The sequence below is a fragment of the Oncorhynchus tshawytscha genome, linkage group LG02 (assembly GCF_018296145.1).
Source record: "Oncorhynchus tshawytscha isolate Ot180627B linkage group LG02, Otsh_v2.0, whole genome shotgun sequence".
Classification (NCBI taxonomy): Eukaryota; Metazoa; Chordata; class Actinopteri; order Salmoniformes; family Salmonidae; genus Oncorhynchus; species Oncorhynchus tshawytscha.
The window spans coordinates 35,384,679-35,404,390 of record NC_056430.1 but is presented as its reverse complement, the minus strand read 5'-3'; the positions used below and the strand labels follow the sequence as shown (position 1 = coordinate 35,404,390).

The 19,712-nt window shown below is 45.0% G+C and overlaps 2 protein-coding genes across 3 annotated transcripts; one reads left to right on the top strand and one right to left on the bottom strand.

Moving 5' to 3' along the window:
* Positions 1-4,118: 4,118 nt before the first annotated feature.
* thumpd3 (THUMP domain containing 3) lies at positions 4,119-16,199 on the bottom strand. Its single transcript, XM_024377255.2, has 10 exons — positions 16,069-16,199; positions 15,529-15,853; positions 12,261-12,338; positions 11,608-12,090; positions 11,219-11,349; positions 10,885-10,954; positions 10,643-10,758; positions 10,387-10,491; positions 10,127-10,250; positions 4,119-4,792 (listed from the first exon to the last, which is right to left on the bottom strand). Exons 2-10 carry the CDS (start codon positions 15,775-15,777, stop codon positions 4,595-4,597), a joined length of 1,554 nt encoding a protein of 517 aa, XP_024233023.1. The 5' UTR covers positions 15,778-15,853; positions 16,069-16,199; the 3' UTR covers positions 4,119-4,594.
* Positions 16,181-19,392, top strand: LOC112217022. 2 transcript variants are annotated; one of them, XM_024377248.2, is made up of 2 exons: positions 16,181-16,255; positions 16,813-19,392. In XM_024377248.2, exon 2 carries the CDS (start codon positions 16,821-16,823, stop codon positions 18,534-18,536), a length of 1,716 nt encoding a protein of 571 aa, XP_024233016.1. In that variant the 5' UTR covers positions 16,181-16,255; positions 16,813-16,820; the 3' UTR covers positions 18,537-19,392. The 2 variants fall into 2 exon arrangements, with proteins under 2 accessions (XP_024233016.1, XP_024233013.1); XM_024377245.2 differs by lacking the exon at positions 16,181-16,255 and adding an exon at positions 16,352-16,579.
* Positions 19,393-19,712: the final 320 nt, after the last annotated feature.

Below are 19,712 nucleotides of genomic sequence, written 5' to 3'. Positions count from 1 at the left end.
AGCTCTGTAGCGTATTGCTGCGCGCCTCTCAAATGTAACAATGTGGAGGGCTCAGTATAGCTCCACATTGAGATTATTGGTTGACAGTAGGTGTGGGCGGGAGGTCCTGTATAAACACAAACTCACTTCTTTGACAACAGCTCTGCAAAGCGCAAAAAGTATGTTTGCTCTGACTTCGCGGAGGCCGCACGCAGTAAATGCTGTATGGCCACAGAAGATGATAATTGACCATTCAGAGCCTTTTAGTGTGCAGTTCACTAAAGATTGGTTCATTTTGAATTACTCTTTTTACTGACTGAGAGTCACGACTCCTTCATTTTAAAGCCAGGCTTCATATGGATGGTGTGAAGCAATTGCGGAGCCTCCGGAGGCATACATAGGCCAAATTGAGCTATGTACAATGGGGAGGACTCTGTATAGCTCCGCATTGACAAAATTGGTTGACACAAACTCACTTCCTTGACAACTTCCTTCACAACAGCTCTGCTCAGCCAAGCACAATAAAAATAAATGCCCTGACTTAAAGCCAATTTATGCTTGACCTATTGTTGTTCTGCTCAGAAAACTTGGGGGGCCAAATAAAACCACCCTCGTTTGCCTGCAAGGAGCTGCCAGTCTGCAAGGAGCTGTCAGTCTGCATGGAGCTGTCAGTCTGTAAGGAGCTGCCAGTCTGCAAGGAGCTGCCAGTCAGCACGGAGCCGCCAGAGCGGTCAGTCTGTAAGAAGCCGCCAGAGCTGTCAGCCTATATGGAGCAGCTAGTGCCGCCAGTCTGCCCAGCGCCGCCAGTGCCCCCAGTCTGCCCAGCGTCGCCAGTCTGCCCAGCGCCGTCAGTCTGCCCAGCATCGTCAGTCTGCCCAGCATCGTCAGTCTGCCCAGCGCCACCAGTCTGCCCAGCGCCACCAGTCTGCCCAGCACCGCCAGTCTGCCCAGCACCGCCAGTCTGCCCAGCGTCGTCAGTCTGCCCAGCGTCGTCAGTCTGCCCAGCGCCACCAGTCTGCCCAGCACTTCCAGATCTGCCAGTCAGCCAGACTCTTCCAGATCTGCCAGTCAACCAGACTCTTCCAGATCTGCCAGTCAACCAGACTCTTCCAGATCTGCCAGTCAACCTGACTCTTCCAGATCTGCCAGTCAACCAGACTCTTCCAGATCTGCCAGTCAACCAGACTCTTCCAGATCTGCCAGTCAACCAGACTCTTCCAGATCTGCCAGTCAACCAGACTCTTCCAGATCTGCCAGTCAACCAGACTCTTCCAGATCTGCCAGTCAACCAGACTCTTCCAGATCTGCCAGTCAACCAGACTCTTCCAGATCTGCCAGTCAGCCAGGATCTGCCAGTCAGCCAGGATCTGCCAGTCAGCCAGGATCTGCTGAAACCACCAGCCAGCCAGGAGCTGGTAGATCTATCGACCTGCCTGAGCTTCCTCTCACTCCTGAGCTTCCTCTCACTCCTGAGCTTCCTCTCACTCCTGAGCTTCCTCTCACTCCTGAGCTTCCTCTCACTCCTGAGCTGCCTCGGTCCCGAGCTGTCCTTCAGTCCCGATCTGCTCCTCAGTCCATTGGGGTTCTGGGTGAGGACTACTAGGCCATGGTCGGCGGCGAGGGTGGACTATCCAGGGACGAAGGGAGAGGGGACTAAGACATTAAAGGAGTGGGGTCCACGTCCCGCGCCGGAGCCGCCACCATGGACAGACGCCCACCCGGACCCTCCCTATTGTTTTGAGGTGCGTTCGGGAGTCCGCACCTTAGGGGGTTCTGTCACGCCCTGGTCAAAGTATTTTGTGTTTATCTTTATGTATTTGGTCAGGCCAGGGTGTGGCATGGGGTTTTTGTAATTGTGGTATGTTTGTCTTGGGGTTTTGGTGGTGGTATTGGGATTGTAGCTTAGTGGGTTGTCTAGCAAGGTCTATGGCTGTCTGAAGTGGTTCTCAATCAGAGGCAGGTGCTTATCGTTGTCTCTGATTGGGAACCATATTTAGGCAGCCATATTCTTTGAGTTTGTCGTGGGTGATTGTCCTTAGTGTCCTATGTGTACTCTTTGTTAGTTTGCACCAGATAGGCTGTTTCGGTTTCGTTTATTGTTTTTTGTAAGTTTGTGTTTCTTTGTTATATTAAACATGGATCGCAATCGACACGCTGCAGTTTGGTCCGACTCTCCTTCATCACCACTATATGAAAACCGTTACAAGCATTTCACAAGTGTCAAAGGCTTTTATTGACAATTACATGAAGTTGATGCAAAGAGTCAATATTTGCAGTGTTGACCCTTCTTTTTCAAGACCTCTGCAATCCGCCCTGGCTTGCTGTCAATTAACTTCTGGGCCACATCCTGACTGATGGCAGCCCATTCTTGCATAATCAATGCTTGGTTTGTCAGAATTTGTGGGTTTTTGTTTGTCCACCCACCTCTTGAGGATTGATCACAAGTTCTTAATGGGATTAAGGTCTGGGGAGTTTCCTGGCCATGGACCCAAAAGATCAATGTTTTGTTCCCCGAGCCACTTAGTTATCATTTTTGCCTTATGGCAAGGTGTTCCATCATGCTGGAAAAGGCATTGTTCGCCACCAAACTGTTCCTGGATGTTTGGGAGAAGTTGCTCTTGGAGGATGTGTTGGTACCATTCTTTATTCACGGCTGTGTTCTTAGGCAAACTCGTGAGTGAGTCCACTCCCTTGGCTGAGAAGCAACCCCACACATGAATGGTCTCAGGATGCATTACTGTTGGCATGACACAGGACTGATGGTAGCGCTCATCTTGTCTTCTCCGGACAAGCTTTTTTCCTGATGCCCCAAACAATCGGAAAGGGGATTCATCCTAGAAAATGACCCAGTCCTCAGCATTCCAATCCCTGAACCTTTTGCAGACTATCAGTCTGTCCCTGATGTTTTTCCTGAAGAGAAGTGGCTTCTTTGCTGCCCTTCTTGACACCAGGCCATCTCCAAAAGTCTTCGCCTCACTGTGCGTGCAGATGCACTCACACCTGCCTGCTGCCATTCCCGAGCAAGCTCTGTACTGGTGGTGCCTCGATCCCGCAGCTGAATCAACTTTAGGAGACGGTCCTGGCGCTTGCTGGACTTTCTTGGGCGCCCTGAAGCCTTCTTCAGAACAATTGAACCGCTCTCCTTGATGATCCGATAAATGATTGATTTAGGTGCAATCTTACTGGCAGCAATATCCTTGCCTGTGAAGCCTTTTTTTGTGCAAAGCAATGATGACGGCATGTGTTTCCTTGCAGGTAACCATGATTGACAGTGGAAGAACAATGATTCCAAGCACCACCCTCCTTTTGAAGCTTCCAGTCTGTTATTCGAACTCAATCAACATGACAGAGTGATCTCCAGCCTTGTCCTCGTCAATACTCACACCTGTGTTAACGAGAGAATCACTGATATAATGTCAGCTGGTCCTTTTGTGGCAGGGCTGAAATGCAGTGAAAATGTTTTTTTTTTTAGGATTGTTTATTTGCATGGCAAAAGGGACTTTGTAATTCATCGGATCACTATTCATAACATGCTGGAGTATATGCAAATTGCCATCATACAAACTGAGGCAGCAGACTGAAAATTAATATTTGTGTCATTCTCAAAACTTTTGGCCATGACTATACAAAGCAGGATCACTAAGTTAGCCAGCTAACTTCAATAAACCAGAAATAACTGTTGATTTCCTGATTCAACAAAGCTAAAGTTGTGTGTTGTTGAGTCAATTAGAACCATGCCAATTTCAAGCTTATCTTTAAAAAAAAATCTAAAGTTATTTCAGAATATTAGGCATATTGGCTGACTAACCCCCCCTGATGTAAGGAAAGAGTACCCACCACTGAGACACTGTTGTCATTGTTTATGAGGCTGGGTGATGCATGAGTGTGTGCAGTCTGTGTCATGAAAAAAGTCCATTACATCAACATTAAAGGGGCAATCTGCAGTAGCTTCATCCATTTTAAAGAGGACTTTCTGAATTAAATAAATATCCACATTGATTCTTGAAGAATCTCTTTGGGCTAACTCTTCCCACTTGCAAACCACAACCTGAAAACAACTGACATTTGATTTCAGTCATGGCAATTAACATTTCTTAATAAAACGAGGCCAAATTAGGAAGTGCAGTCACCCTTTAACACATGTTTGGAAACAAGTTTTATTTACCATAAAGTCTCATGTTACAGAACCTGCCAACAAGTCATCAATGGAGTGGAGAGGTGTGGTCATTTGAACTGATTCCCTCAACAACACAATAGGCATATAAATCAATAGTCTTGCTTACCTACAGTAGCTAAAAGAACAACGGATGATTAATGACTTACATTCAATATAACTGGCACTCAGGTGTAGCAAGACAACTTTTTATAAAGCTTGGGTTTAACATGAAAATTAAACTGGTTGTAGTAAGTAGGCAGTCAACTTTTTTTCACTTCACCAAAACCTTGTCTGTCTATAACAACACAGTAAAACTTAGGAAAGGTTTCCCTTTGAGACACTCACTTTTGGACCTTCAACAAATAAAACATCAAAATAGATTAATCAAATAAATAATGGCAAAAGGTCATTTCTATGCCATTTCTAAAGTATATTCTGTATAGGTGGGGCTTAACTCGGTCACTTAACCTCCTTTTCCCTTTCCTCTGCTGTTTTTTCCTTCCCTGGTTGCTCTTCTAGGGGTTCCCTGACATCTTCTGGGGTTTGGCCAAAGATCCCTGCTGTGCGCTTGAGGAGGAACACCCCTGCGTGTAGGCCCCCTACGTTGACCCAGACAGTGTGGTGCTTCCGCCAGAGTCCTCCCATCCTCGATATGGCCTGAGGGAGACAGATGCACCCGGTCAGAAGACACTCATGGCACAAAGTCATTAAAGTTGACACACCACAGTATTGCTTGAATAAACACCATCTGGCCAAGGGACCACCTATTTCTTTTGATTTATTTCACCTTTATTTAACCAGGTAGGCCAGTTGAGAACAAGTTCTTATTTACAACTGCGACCTGGCCAAGATAAAGCAAAGCAGTGTGACAAAAAACAACAACAACAGTTACACATGGGATAAACAAACGTACAGTCAATAACACAATAGAACAATCTGTATACAGCGTGTGCAAATGAAGTAAGGAGGTAAGGCAATAAATAGGCCATAGTGGAAAAGTAATTACAATTTAGCAATTGACACTGGAGTATTATGTGCAGATGAGGATGTGCAAGCATAAATACTGGTGTGCAAAGAGCAGAAAAACAAAAACAAATATTGGGATGAGGTAGGTAGTTGGATGGGATATTTACAGATGGGCTGTGTACAGCTGCAGCGATCGGTAAGCTGCTCTGACAGCTGATGCTTAAAAAGTTAGTGAGGGAGATATAAGTCTCCAACTTCAGTGATTTTTTTCAATGCATTCCAGTCATTGGCAGCAGAAAACTGGAAGGAAAGGCGGCCAAAGGAGATGTTGGCTTTGGGGATGACCAGGGGAAATATACCTGCTGGAGCGCGTGCTACGGGTGGGTGTTGTTTTCATGACCAGTGAGCTGAGATAAAGCGGAGCTTTACCTAGCAAAGACTTATAGATGACCTGGAGCCAGTGGGTTTGGCGACGAATATGTAGCAAGGACCAGCCAATGGGAGCATACAGGTCGCAGTGGTGGGTAGTATATGGGACTTGTGATAAAACAGATGGCACCATGATAGACTGCATCCAATTTATTGAGTAGAGTGTTGGAGGCTATTTGTAAATGACATCGCCGAAGTCGAGGATCGGCAGGATAGTCAGTTTTATGAGGGTGTTTGGCAGCATGAGTGAAGGAGGCTTTGTTGTGAAATAGGAAGCCAATTCTAGATTTAATTTTGGATTGGAGATGCTTAATATGAGTCTGGAAGGAGAGTTTACAGTCTAGCCAGTCACCTAGTTATTTATAGTTGTCAACATATTGTAAGTCAGAACCGTCCATAGTTGTGAGGCTAGTCGGGCGGGCAGGTGTGAGCAGTGATCGGTTGAAGAGCATGCATTTCGTTTTACTAGCATTTAAGAGTAGTTGGAGGCCACAGAAGGAGTGGTGTAGGGCATTGAAGCTCGTTTGGAGGTTTATTAACACCGTGTCCAAAGAAGGGCCAGATGTATACAGAATGGTGTCATTTGCGTAGAGGTGGATCAGAGAATCACCAGCAGCAAGAGCAACATCATTGATATATAGAGAAGAGAGTCGGCCAGAGAATTTAACCCTTCGACACACCCATAGAGACTGCCAGAGGTCCGAACAACAGGCCCTCCGATTTGACACACTGAACTCTATCAGAGAAGTAGTTGGTGAACCAGGCGAGACAGTCATTAGAGAAACCAAGGCTGCTGAGTCTGCCGATAAGAATACGTGATTGACAGAGTCGAAAGCCTTGGCCAGGTCGATGAAGACGGCTGCACAGTACTGTCTTTTATCGATGGAAACAGTAGACTCAGTCCATACCATACACTAACAACAGATGTTTGTTTGTTCACACAGATATTGGTGTGGACGAATTTAATTTAATAAGACACCACAACCTCCTCAACTACTCATTCTCTGGTTATCCTGGAATTTCCTATTGATGACCGAGCCTTCAGGTACAGACAGGTTAGGACACTCCATCTACCACAGATTACACAGTCTTACTGTATGTGTGGTACATTACACACTTCCGGCGCCGACAGAGATGGCCGCCTCGCTTCGCGTTCCTAGGAAACTATGCAGTTTGTTTTTTTACGTGTTATTTCTTACACTAGTACCCCAGGTCATCTTAGGTTTCATTACATACAGTCGAGAAGAACTACTGAATATAAGATCAGCGTCAACTCACCATCAGTACGACCAAGAATATGTTTTTCGCGACGCGGATCCTGTGTTCTGCCTTACAACCAGGACAACGGAGTGGATTACATGCAGCGACCCAAAAAAACGACTCAGAAAAAGAGGGAAACGAAGCGGTCTTCTGGTCAGACTCCGGAGACGGGCACACCGTGCACCACTCCCTAGCATTCTTCTTGCCAATGTCCAGTCTCTTGACAACAAGGTTGATGAAATCCGAGCAAGGGTAGCATTCCAGAGGGACATCAGAGACTGTAACGTTCTCTGCTTCACGGAAACATGGCTCACTGGAGAGACGCTATCCGAAGCGGTGCAGCCAGCGGGTTTCTTCACGCATCGCGCCGACAGAAACAAACATCTTTCTGGTAAGAAGAGGGACGGGGGCGTATGCCTTATGGCCAACGTGACATGGTGTGATGAAAGAAACATACAGGAACTCAAATCCTTCTGTTCACCTGATTTAGAATTCCTCACAATCAAATGTAGACCGCATTATCTACCAAGAGAATTCTCTTCGATTATAATCACAGCCGTATATATCCCACCCCAAGCAGACACATCGATGGCTCTGAACGAACTTTATTTAACTCTCTGCAAACTGGAAACGATTTATCCGGAGGCTGCATTCATTGTAGCTGGGGATTTTAACAAGGCTAATCTGAAAACAAGACTCCCTAAATTTTATCAGCATATCGATTGCGCAACCAGGGGTGGAAAGACCCTGGATCATTGTTACTCTAACTTCCGCGACGCATATAAGGCCCTGCCCCGCCCCCCTTTCGGAAAAGCTGACCACGACTCCATTTTGTTGATCCCTGCCTACAGACAGAAACTAAAACAAGAGGCTCCCACGCTGAGGTCTGTCCAACGCTGGTCGGACCAAGCTGACTCCACACTCCAAGACTGCTTCCATCACGTGGACTGGGAGATGTTTCGTATTGCGTCAGACAACAACATTGACGAATACGCTGATTCGGTGTGCGAGTTCATTAGAACGTGCGTTGAAGATGTCGTTCCCATAGCAACGATTAAAACATTCCCTAACCAGAAACCGTGCATTGATGGCAGCATTCGTGTGAAACTGAAAGCGCGAACCACTGCTTTTAATCAGGGCAAGGTGTCTGGTAACATGACTGAATACAAACAGTGCAGCTATTCCCTCCGCAAGGCTATCAAACAAGCTAAGCGCCAGTACAGAGACAAAGTAGAATCTCAATTCAACGGCTCAGACATAAGAGGCATGTGGCAGGGTCTACAGTCAATCACGGACTACAGGAAGAAATCCAGCCCAGTCACGGACCAGGATGTCTTGCTCCCAGGCAGACTAAATAACTTTTTGCCCGCTTTGAGGACAATACAGTGCCACTGACACGGCCTGCAACGAAAACATGCGGTCTCTCCTTCACTGCAGCCGAGGTGAGTAAGACATTTAAACGTGTTAACCCTCGCAAGGCTGCAGGCCCAGACGGCATCCCCAGCCGCGCCCTCAGAGCATGCGCAGACCAGCTGGCCGGTGTGTTTACGGACATATTCAATCAATCCCTATACCAGTCTGCTGTTCCCACATGCTTCAAGAGGGCCACCATTGTTCCTGTTCCCAAGAAAGCTAAGGTAACTGAGCTAAACGACTACCGCCCCGTAGCACTCACATCCGTCATCATGAAGTGCTTTGAGAGACTAGTCAAGGACCATATCACCTCCACCCTACCTGACACCCTAGACCCACTCCAATTTGCTTACCGCCCAAATAGGTCCACAGACGATGCAATCTCAACCACACTGCACACTGCCCTAACCCATCTGGACAAGAGGAATACCTATGTGAGAATGCTGTTCATCGCCTACAGCTCGGCATTCAACACCATAGTACCCTCCAAGCTCGTCATCAAGCTCGAGACCCTGGGTCTCGACCCCGCCCTGTGCAACTGGGTACTGGACTTCCTGACGGGCCGCCCCCAGGTTGTGAGGGTAGGCAACAACATCTCCTCCCCGCTGATCCTCAACACTGGGGCCCCACAAGGGTGCGTTCTGAGCCCTCTCCTGTACTCCCTGTTCACCCACGACTGCGTGGCCACGCACGCCTCCAACTCAATCATCAAGTTTGCGGACGACACAACAGTGGTAGGCTTGATTACCAACAACGACGAGACGGCCTACAGGGAGGAGGTGAGGGCCCTCGGAGTGTGGTGTCAGGAAAATAACCTCACACTCAACGTCAACAAAACTAAGGAGATGATTGTGGACTTCAGGAAACAGCAGAGGGAACACCCCCATCCACATCGATGGAACAGTAGTGGAGAGGGTAGCAAGTTTTAAGTTCCTCGGCATACACATCACAGACAAACTGAACTGGTCCACTCACACAGACAGCATCGTGAAGAAGGCGCAGCAGCGCCTCTTCAACCTCAGGAGGCTGAAGAAATTCGGCTTGTCACCAAAAGCACTCCCAAACTTCTACAGATGCACAATCGAGAGCATCCTGGCGGGCTGTATCACCGCCTGGTATGGCAACTGCACCGCCCTCAACCGTAAGGCTCTCCAGAGGGTAGTGAGGTCTGCACAACGCATCACCGGGGGCAAACTACCTGCCCTCCAGGACACCTACACCACCCGATGCTACAGGAAGGCCATAAAGATCATCAAGGACATCAACCACCCGAGCCACTGCCTGTTCACCCCGCTGTCATCCAGAAGGCGAGGTCAGTACAGGTGCATCAAAGCTGGGACCGAGAGACTGAAAAACAGCTTCTATCTCAAGGCCATCAGACTGTTAAACAGCCACCACTAACATTGAGTGGCTGCTGCCAACACACTGTCAATGACACTGATTCAACTCCAGCCACTTAATAATGGGAATTGATGGGAAATGATGTAAATATATCACTAGCCACTTTAAACAATGCTACCTTATATAATGTTACTTACCCTACATTATTCATCTCATATGCATACGTATATACTGTACTCTATATCATCGACTGCATCCTTATGTAATACATGTATCACTAGCCACTTTAACTATGCCACTTGGTTTACATACTCATCTCATATGTATATACTGTACTCGATATCATCTACTGTATCTTGCCTATGCTGCTCTGTACCATCACTCATTCATATATCCTTATGTACATATTCTTTATCCCCTTACACTGTGTATAAGACAGTAGTTTTTTGGAATTGTTAGTTAGATTACTTGTTCGTTATTACTGCATTGTCGGAACTAGAAGCACAAGCATTTCGCTACACTCGCATTAACATCTGCTAACCATGTGTATGTGACAAATAAAATTTGATTTGATTTGATTACCTTTTGAAAGCATTTCTTATCCTGGGTCAGGATGACGGCCTTCCCTGAGCCTGGTCTGGACACCCGGGCCATCTCTCTCAGACAGGGTGGGTACAGGTCCCAATTCTTCTTCCTGGAGCCCATTCTATAACAAAACCACACAATGTACACCTCAGCCACGGAAACAATACCAATACATTCCATGCAGAAATGAGCAATATCTAGGAGGTTTAGTCAATGTTGAGTGTAGGTCCTAATTGAAATAGTTCTGTGGTTCATACCTCTTCCCAAAGGGCATGTCAGTGATGATGATGTCCACTGAGTTGGTTCTCATGGGTAGATGGCACAGGTCCCACTGCACTGTGTCTATGGGCAACCCTGGCGTACTGCAGGGTTGGTGAGTAAATGGAGTTAACACAACTAACGATCAAATGGGTCTCATCACTTTGTCTTGCATTTCTTCTTCAAAGTCTGACTTTGAGGGGTGACTAATTCACATAAAGTAACTTGTGTATGGTTTGATTTGTTGTGTCTCACCTGCTCTTGTCTAGTCTCTTCTTCTGGATGTGACAGATGTTGTTGACTGTGCGGCTCACTGCCATGTCATTGTTGTCTCCGGCCAGGTAGAATGCCTGCTGCCATTCAATGGCTCCCTGATCAGGACAATCAATTACTCAGTAGGCTATACTATCTGATTACTACTTCATGGAAGGCAAAGTCAGTTACCGTAGTCATATTTTCTCTTTTTATTAACAGTGTATTGTGATTCTCCTTCTTACCTCTAAAGGTATTGCTCCAGTTCCACACATGGGATCAAGTATAACATCAGATGCCTGAGGCTTAGAGAGTCTGTCCAATGAAAGAGAAGTATCACAGTTGTCATTTGATTTTCACAAATTTGAATCAATTAGAGGCAACATACTTTAATGAAGCACTAGAATTGCTGTATGTGTTGTGTATATCAAAATAGGTTGCGTCAAGAAATCACAGAACGGGGTTATTTTATCACAATCCGTATTTCACCCATGTATTATCAAAGTGCAGGCATGAGGTACAGAGAGCTTTCCGTTTAGCTTGACTGTACTGAGTGTGAATGGAGGGAGAGTAGGAGACCTGAGCATGCCATAGCACAGGGTGGAGCGCAGCGTGGTGGGTCCAAAGTGGGTGATGTTTCTTCTGTGGAGACTCTCCTCTGTCAGGGCAATGCCAATCACCACCTCAACGTTATGTATGTTCAGAAGGACCTGCCAACACACACACAAACACACAGTGAAATCATAATGAAAACACACTTTCATTTCACATTATGTGACCCCACCTATTTATTTTAAGGTCAAATATTTACTCTCAGAACTGTTATTCCTAACCAGTTTGTTTTTTTGTTGTAATGTAATCAATTAAGTTGTCTCTCGCAGGCTTATCTTGACAAGCCTGGCCAGGGCAGAGGAATTCAGTGGGTGCCAGTCCCGTTGGAACAGGATGCAATGTTATGTTATTTTTACCTCAATATCAAACTTGGTCATGTCTGCTTTCCACTGGAAGAAGTCTTGCACGGCACCACCAAAGTCCCTGGCGGCCTCGTTGGAGGAAAAGCTGTGCTTGTCTCCTGCTCGGCTGCACGTCACACGAAACTTCAGGGCCTTTGGTCCGGGCTCCTGTCCCTCCACCTCCTGTTGATCACCCAGGGGGCTGTTCTCCAGGTCAGGTGACCCGCCCCCTTGGCCTGTAGTAGGTGCCTGAGGCTCCACCTGCAGCTTCTCTATCTCTGCGGTGACCGTCTCCATGGTGTCCATCTCCACAACGTCTTTGTTGGCTTTGCCTCTATCTCTGAAATTTCGGCCTCTCCGTCCCTTCCCCTTAGGACCTTGGGGCCGTCTATGGGGTCCCCTCTTCTTCTTCAGAGAGGTGTTCAGTTTCCAGACCTTTAGTGCGTTGGTCCATGGCAGCTTGGAGGCCAGCTTCTGCAAGTCCTCCAATGTCTCCTCCTGTTGGACAGAATTGGCAGTGTTTCTATCAAATACCCTAACAGGGAAAAAGCATGGTATAAAGTGTAGGGGACTTCTCTTTTATTACCAACATGAATGTTATAATTGAAGTGAATGTGTAGGGGCTGTATGAATTCAGGTTGGCTGTGCTGTAATGAAAAGAGACATACCTTTGAGTCTTTAAACTGATAGTTGTCATACTCTTCAACCACAACAAACAGGTTGTCCACAGACCTCAGATTATGGACCTAGAAAGAGGAGGCACAGGTAAAAAAGCTAGGTTATATTTTGAATTTACTCAATGGTACTGTAACAGCCAGGTGAACAAACCATTATGAATGTGTACAAAATTAATCAAAAGTTTGATGCATTGTATTTTTAAAAATCTGACCACAATTCTATCCTCCTGATTCCTGCTTACAAGCAAAAACTTAAGCAGGAAGTACCAGTGACTCACTCAATACGGAAGTGGTCAGATGACGCTGATGCTACACTACAGGACTGTTTAGCTAGCACAGACTGGAATATGTTCCGGGATTCATCCAATGGCATCGTGGAATAATAATATGTTGTTCTGCCCCTGAACAAGGCAGTTAACCCACTGTTCCTAGGCCGTCATTGTAAATAAGAATTTGTTCTTATCTGACTGGCCTTGTTAAATAATACATATTTTTTTAAATACACCACATCAGTCATCGGCTTCATCAATAAGTGCATCGATGACGTCATCCCCACAGTGACTGTACGTACATATCCCAACCAGAAACCATGGATTACAGGCAACATCCGCATCGAGCTAAAGGCTAGAGCTGCCGCTTTCAAGGAGCGGGAGACTAATCCAGATGCTTATAAGAAATCCTGCTATGCCCTCAGACGAACCATCAAGCAAGCAAAGCGACAATACAGGATTAAGATTGAATCCTACTACACCGGCTCTGACGCTCGTCAGATGTGGCAGGGCTTGAAAACTATTACAGACTACAAAGGGAGACCCAGACACGAACTGCTCAGTGACACGAGACTACCAGATGAGCTAAATGCCTTTTATGCCCACTTCGAGGCAAGCAACACTGAAGCATACTCTCGGTAGCCGATGTGAACAAAACATTTAAATAGGGCAACATTCCCAAAGCCACTGAGTCAGACGGATTACCAGGATGTGTACTCAAAGCATGTGTGGACCAACTGTCTAGTGTCTTTAATTACATTTTCAACCTCTCCCTGACCGAGTCTGTAATACCTACATGTTTCAAGCAGACCACCATAGTCCCTGTGCCCAAGGAAGCAAATGTAACCTGCCTAAATTATTACTGCCCCGTGGCACTCACGTCGGTAGCCATGAAGTGCTTTGAAAGGCTGGTCATGGCTCACATCAACAGCATCCTCCCGGACACCCTAGACCCACTCCAATTCGCATACCGCCCCAACAGATTCACAGATGACGCAATCTCAATCACACTCCACACCGCTCTTTCTCACATGGACAAAATGAACACCTATGTGAGATTGCTGTTCATCAACTACAGCTCAGCGTTCAACACCATAGTTCCCACGAAGCTCATCACTAAGCTAAGGACTTTGGGACTAAACACCTCCCTCTGCAACTGGATCGTGGACTTCCTGACGGGCCTCCCCAGGTGGTAAGAGTAGGCAACAGGTGGTAAGAGTCTGCAATGCTGATCCTTAACACTGGGGCCCCTCAGGGGTGTGTACTTAGTCCCCTCCTGCATTCCCTGTTCACCCACGACTGCGTGGCCAAATACGACTCCAACACCATCAATAAGTTTGCTGACGACACAACAGTGGTAGGCCTGATCACCGACAAGATGGCCTATATGGAGGAGGTCAGAGAACTGGCAGTGTGGTGCCAGGACAACAACCTCTCCCTCAATGTGAGCAAGACAAAGGAGCTGATCGTGGCCTACAGGAAATGTTTTCTTCTTGAACTGCACTGTTGGTTAAGGGCTTGTAAGTAAGCATTTCACGGTAAAGTATACACTTGTTGTATTTGGCGCATGTGGAAAACAAAGTTTGATTTGATGCCCACACAAAGAATAATAGGCTTTTTATCAAGCATTTAAACTAGGCTTAAATGGCATCTGTATTTTATCATATTCACAACACTCTTGTAATAGTCATATTAAAGTAGCCAAAAAAGGTGGTTTTGCAATACTCGTAAATCAAGATGAAAGGATATTGACTAATTCTGCAGTTACAGTAATAGGAAATGTAGGTTGGGTCGTTCCACCGATAGAGTGCTTTTCGGGCAGTGTAATTTGGTAAAAGAAAACAAATTATTTCACCTAATTTTAACATTATGTCATAAAGTACACATGTTCAACTTGATAAAAAACATGTTTTCCCATCTCAAGAGGTTAAATTAAGAAAACTTACAATTAGTGCCAATTAAAGTAACAGATTTGATGTAACAGGATTGAAATTATCATAACTCCCCTTGTGACAGGGGAAATTGAAGCTTGCTGTGTGCAACAGGGAGGGGCAATTGAATGCAAGCTTCATGGTTTTTATATATATATATATATATATTATATATATATTTTTTTACATTTCTAGCCTATCTATCTATGGGTAACGGGGTTGACGTGTTATGCTCAACCCACTCAGTTTTCCTCCACAAAATGGCCAAAGAGCAGAACCAGCTCACCATAGCATCTCCCACCTGTAGCACACGCTCCAGCAGGTATATCTCTCTAGTCACCCCCAAAACCAATTCTTTCTTTGGCTGCCTCTCCTTCTAGTTCTCTGCTGCCAATGACTGGAACGAACTACAAAAATCTCTGAAACTGGAAACACTTATCTCCCTCACTAGCTTTAAGCACCAACTGTCAGAGCAGCTCACAGATTACTGCACCTGTACATAGACCACCTATAATTTGGCCCAAACAATTACCTCTTTCCCAACTGTATTTAATTAATTTATTTTGCTCCTTTGCACCCCATTATTTTTATTTCTACTTTGCACATTCGTCCATTGCAAAACTACCATTCCAGTGTTTTACTTGCGATATTGTATTTACTTTGCCACCATGGCCTTTTTTGCCTTTACCTCCCTTCTCACCTCATTTGCTCACATTGTTATATAGACTTGTTTATACTGTATTATTGACTGTATGTTTGTTTTACTCCATGTGTAACTCTGTGTCGTTGTATCTGTCGAACTGCTTTGCTTTATCTTGGCCAGGTCGCAATTGTAAATGAGAACTTGTTCTCAACTTGCCTACCTGGTTAAATAAAGGTAAAATAAAATAAATAAATGTTTCTTTAAAAAAAAGAAGGAAGTTTCACCATAGTAAAACGAGAGTTAAGTTCACGTAACAGGGTTGACATTAAAACGTATTTACTAATCATAATCTTCAGAAATGATTTTGTTGTTTTGACACCAGGCATACCCTGTCGGCAAAGCCAATGGCATCTTACCTGTGAGAGCTTATCTGTGGTTATTTGGAAGTATATTCGACCGCGGTCCTTGCTTATTGTTGCATCAGCCCCAATCTTCTCCTGGACTTCCTCTGCAGCAGTGTTTTCAAACCCTGTGGGGACTGTTGCTCCAATGGTGACCGTAATGACCTCACAGTCTGACTCCCCATCACTGGCAGACTGGCTGCTTGTCTCCACACCCACCGCCAGGGGGCACTGCTGCCCCTCAATACTGTCTTGTGAAGACATGGTACTGTAAGCTGCCAATCACTGGATAAATAATGCACTTTGATGTTCCCAGTGACTACAAGAAGCAGGAATGTACCTGGAGAAGATATATAGAAACACCATTGTACACAAATAGTACAAATCACCACGGGGTTGCTGTAGGCTTGACTGAAATATTTTCTCAGCAAGCACATGTCAGATATATCTGCTATTATGGCTAGCCAGCTAATTGGCCGAAGCTACTCGAGTCAAAACATCTGGCAACAGCTATCAGCATTCCTTTTAATCAAATGGTTGTTTGGTGAAACCTACCGGTGTTTTGCTGTTTAAAAGCTCAGTGCATGGCTTGTTCACTGCACTCTCATGGTTCCTCAAACAACTGCAAACGGAAACCCATGTGGGTAACAGAAGTACTTCCGGGTTACAGCAACGAAAATAAAAAGTTCCGCGTTTCATATTCCTTTCTGATTTATCACTAGTTGTGGATTAATACAAATAGGTCAGTAGATAAACGTATTTTCGTTGACGTGTTATTATTATATTATCATGGATAAAGTTGCTTAGCGAACATTATATAGCTGTATCTACTAGCTTGTATAGCAGCTGGTGTCAAAAAGGTACATTTCCGGTAATTTTCCATGAAAATTTTCAACGGACTGTTTGTAATGTTGGGAATTTTAGAAGCACTTCTGTATTTTTAATGTGGAGAAACACGGTACTCTTTTTGAAAGGAGCCATTCTTTATACTTCAGCAATACATATATTATATTTGCTACATCAGGACAGGATACCATTGTTAACGATATCCTCCCTAGTGAGTAAGGTAAGTTATGGTTTTGATTGATCATCTTGTTCTTTAAATAACTACACACTTATCTATTTCCACACAAGCTAAAACACATGTATATAAAAACATTTCAAGCCCAATAGGCTAATCATACTTCCAACTTATTGTTTTATTAATTTCCCAGTGCATACTGTAGGCTGCCTTTAACATTTCATGTTTCATGCTGTTATGTGTTGGCTAATTTAAACATTCCCACTTTATTTCTATAGGGGGAAGAATGCCACGTTTAGTATCAGATGTGTGGAAGCATTTCACCCCAGCCATTAATGACGATGGGAAGACTATGTACATGTGCAACTACTGTACAAAGCAGTATGTAAAGAATGCCACAAAGTTGCAGGTGCATTTAACCAAATGCAAAAATGCAACATTATATCAAAGCGCACAAGAACCATTGTTCTGCCATACAATGGAAGACCACAGCCAGAAGAATGCCGATGAGTGCCTGGCTCGAGCTGTATATGCCACCGGCTCACCCCTCATGCTCAGTGAGAATGTGTACTGGAAGAGATGTTTCAATGTTATTTGCCCTGGATACTCTCCTCCAAACAGAGATGCTCTGTCTACTAATTTACTGGAAGCTGAGTTCAACAGAGTGCAAGGAAAGGTGAAGGAAACAATAGAGAAGGCAGACAGTGTTGCTGTTGTCTCCGAAGGGTGGTCAAATGTACAAGGTGATGGCATCATAAACTACATTGTCTCTACTCCTCTACCATTGGTTTTCAAGACGACCGACAAAAAGGACAACACACACACGAGCACGCACATTGCTGATGAGCTGAAGGCTGTAATCAATGACGTTGGACCACAGAAGGTGTTTGCTGTTGTTACTGATAGTGCTGCAAACATGAAGGCTGCCTGGGCACAAGTGGAGGAGGCCTACCCTCACATTACACCTATTGGGTGCATGGTTCATGGGCTTAACCTACTCATCAAGGACATCATGAGTTTGCAAACAATGGAAACACTATACAAGACAGCCAAGCAGGTTGTACAGGATGTCAGGAGCAAAGAGGAAGTGTCAGCAACCTACAGCAATAAAAATACAAAGAAAAATAACACCACACTAAAACTGACCTGCAACATTAGATGGGCTGGGGTTGTCACCATGTACAGCAGCCTTCTGAAAGACAAGGAGTCTCTGCAAGAAATGGCAAGATCACAGTCTGTGGAAATTGAAATCTCCATCAGGAAAATACTGCTTGATGATGTGTTTTGGGAGAGAGTGGTTCGCAATCTTACGCTACTCTCACCGATCGCATTTGCCATTGATCAGATTGAAGGAGAGGATGCTGTCTTGTCAGATGTTCTCAGGCTTTTTGCTGATTTAAAAGACAAAATCAGCACAGCCCTACCTTCAGCCTTGCTACTCAACACAGAGGAGACGGCAGTTGTTCGATTTCTGGAGCTGTGTGGAGAGTTTTGTATCAAGCCAATTCACGCAGCAGCATACATGCTGGATCCAAAGCATATTGGGAAACAAATACTTTCTGGAGAACAGATCAACAGCGCATACTATGTGATTTCTACCCTCTCACACCACCTCAATCTTGATGAGGGCAAAGTTCTGGCAAGTCTGGCAAAGTTTTCTACCAAGCAAGGCCTTTGGAATGGGGATGGGATATGGCAATCATGCCAGCACATTTCTCCCTACACCTGGTGGAAGGGTCTCTGTGCATCTGAGGCCCTGTCACCCATCGCCTCTGTGATCCTTCAGATCCCACCAACATCAGCAGCTTCTTTGCGCCTCAGAGCATTCTTTGGGAAAACCAAAACAAAGGTGGGCAACAGTTTAACAAACAACAGAGTGGAGAAATTGGTGGCTATTAGGGCGAACCTTAACCTTTTTGAGCCAGGAACAGAACTAGGGTCCAGCACACAGCTTCAGAGTGACACAAAGGAGGAAATGGACATTAAATCAGAGTCTGAGTGAACAACTAAGGATGGAAAAGGGACAAAATATGAACAACGAGCTTAATAAGTGGACAGGTCATTTATTTTTATTTTTAGATGGGGGGTTCAGGTGCACATGAGAAATCATTTGAAATTGATAGTTTTGTTAAAATAATGTTTTTTGGATGGATAATTTGAGCAATGTTACAAAGTAGGCTACAAGAACAATGTTAGGCTACTGTTGGATTCTAGCTTGAAATATACTTATTCATGTTACCATACCAGAAACATACCAGAACTTATTGATTACTTTACATGTATAAGGAATGTGTTAGGGTCGATGAAGGGTACAGAGGAACTCTGTGTGTGGAAAGTTACTGAGTGATATGGAAAGTTACCGAGAGGGAAAATGGGAAGTGCAGAAAGTTGATATTCTGTTCAAATATGTTATCGTTGAATATGAATGTTTCTAACGAGGGAGGCAAAGGGCAACAGTAGTCTAGTTTTAGTACCTGATAAGGCAGACCAGTTGCTGCGGAACCAGGACCACGAGGGATGTGGGACTCAACTCGAGATAAGGTCAACAGTTGAAGACAAAAGACACTGCTGGGAGGGGGGCCACAGAGGCCCACCATGAAGGCCATCTGAACACAGTCCTATCTCACCCACACATATTTCCAAGCCCATGAGGGTCCTAGACTTAGGCAGGGCCATAACAATACCAGTAAGAGGAATCTACTATGTTTCTGCCTAACAACAGACACTACTTTCCTATCTTAGACATGCAAGGAGATGACTCTGCCTAGTTGGAAGGTATAAAGATGTGCTTGTGTGACTTGTATGTTGTCTTTGCAGCTGTATGACCCAGTGGGTGAATAAACTTGGTTTGAGCTTTTCCTAGTTGTTTGTTTGAGTTTTTACTCTGTTCAGAACCTAGCACTACTTAATTGAAGTTCAAAACCTAAGTCAATCCTGTTATTTGTATGGAAGAGTAAGTCTTATTTGATGACAAAGAGAACAAAAGAGTAAGTCAGTGTGCAAAAAATCCCCACAAAAAGTCCCATGGTACACTTCCCATTTGGAGATATCCCAGGATTTCACAACCCTGGGCAAAGATTATAGGAGGCATGCGATGAGTTTACAATAAATCACCAGAAGAGGGTGGTAGTGAACCACAGGTGAATAGACTAGATATAGGCATGCAGAACTGGCAAGC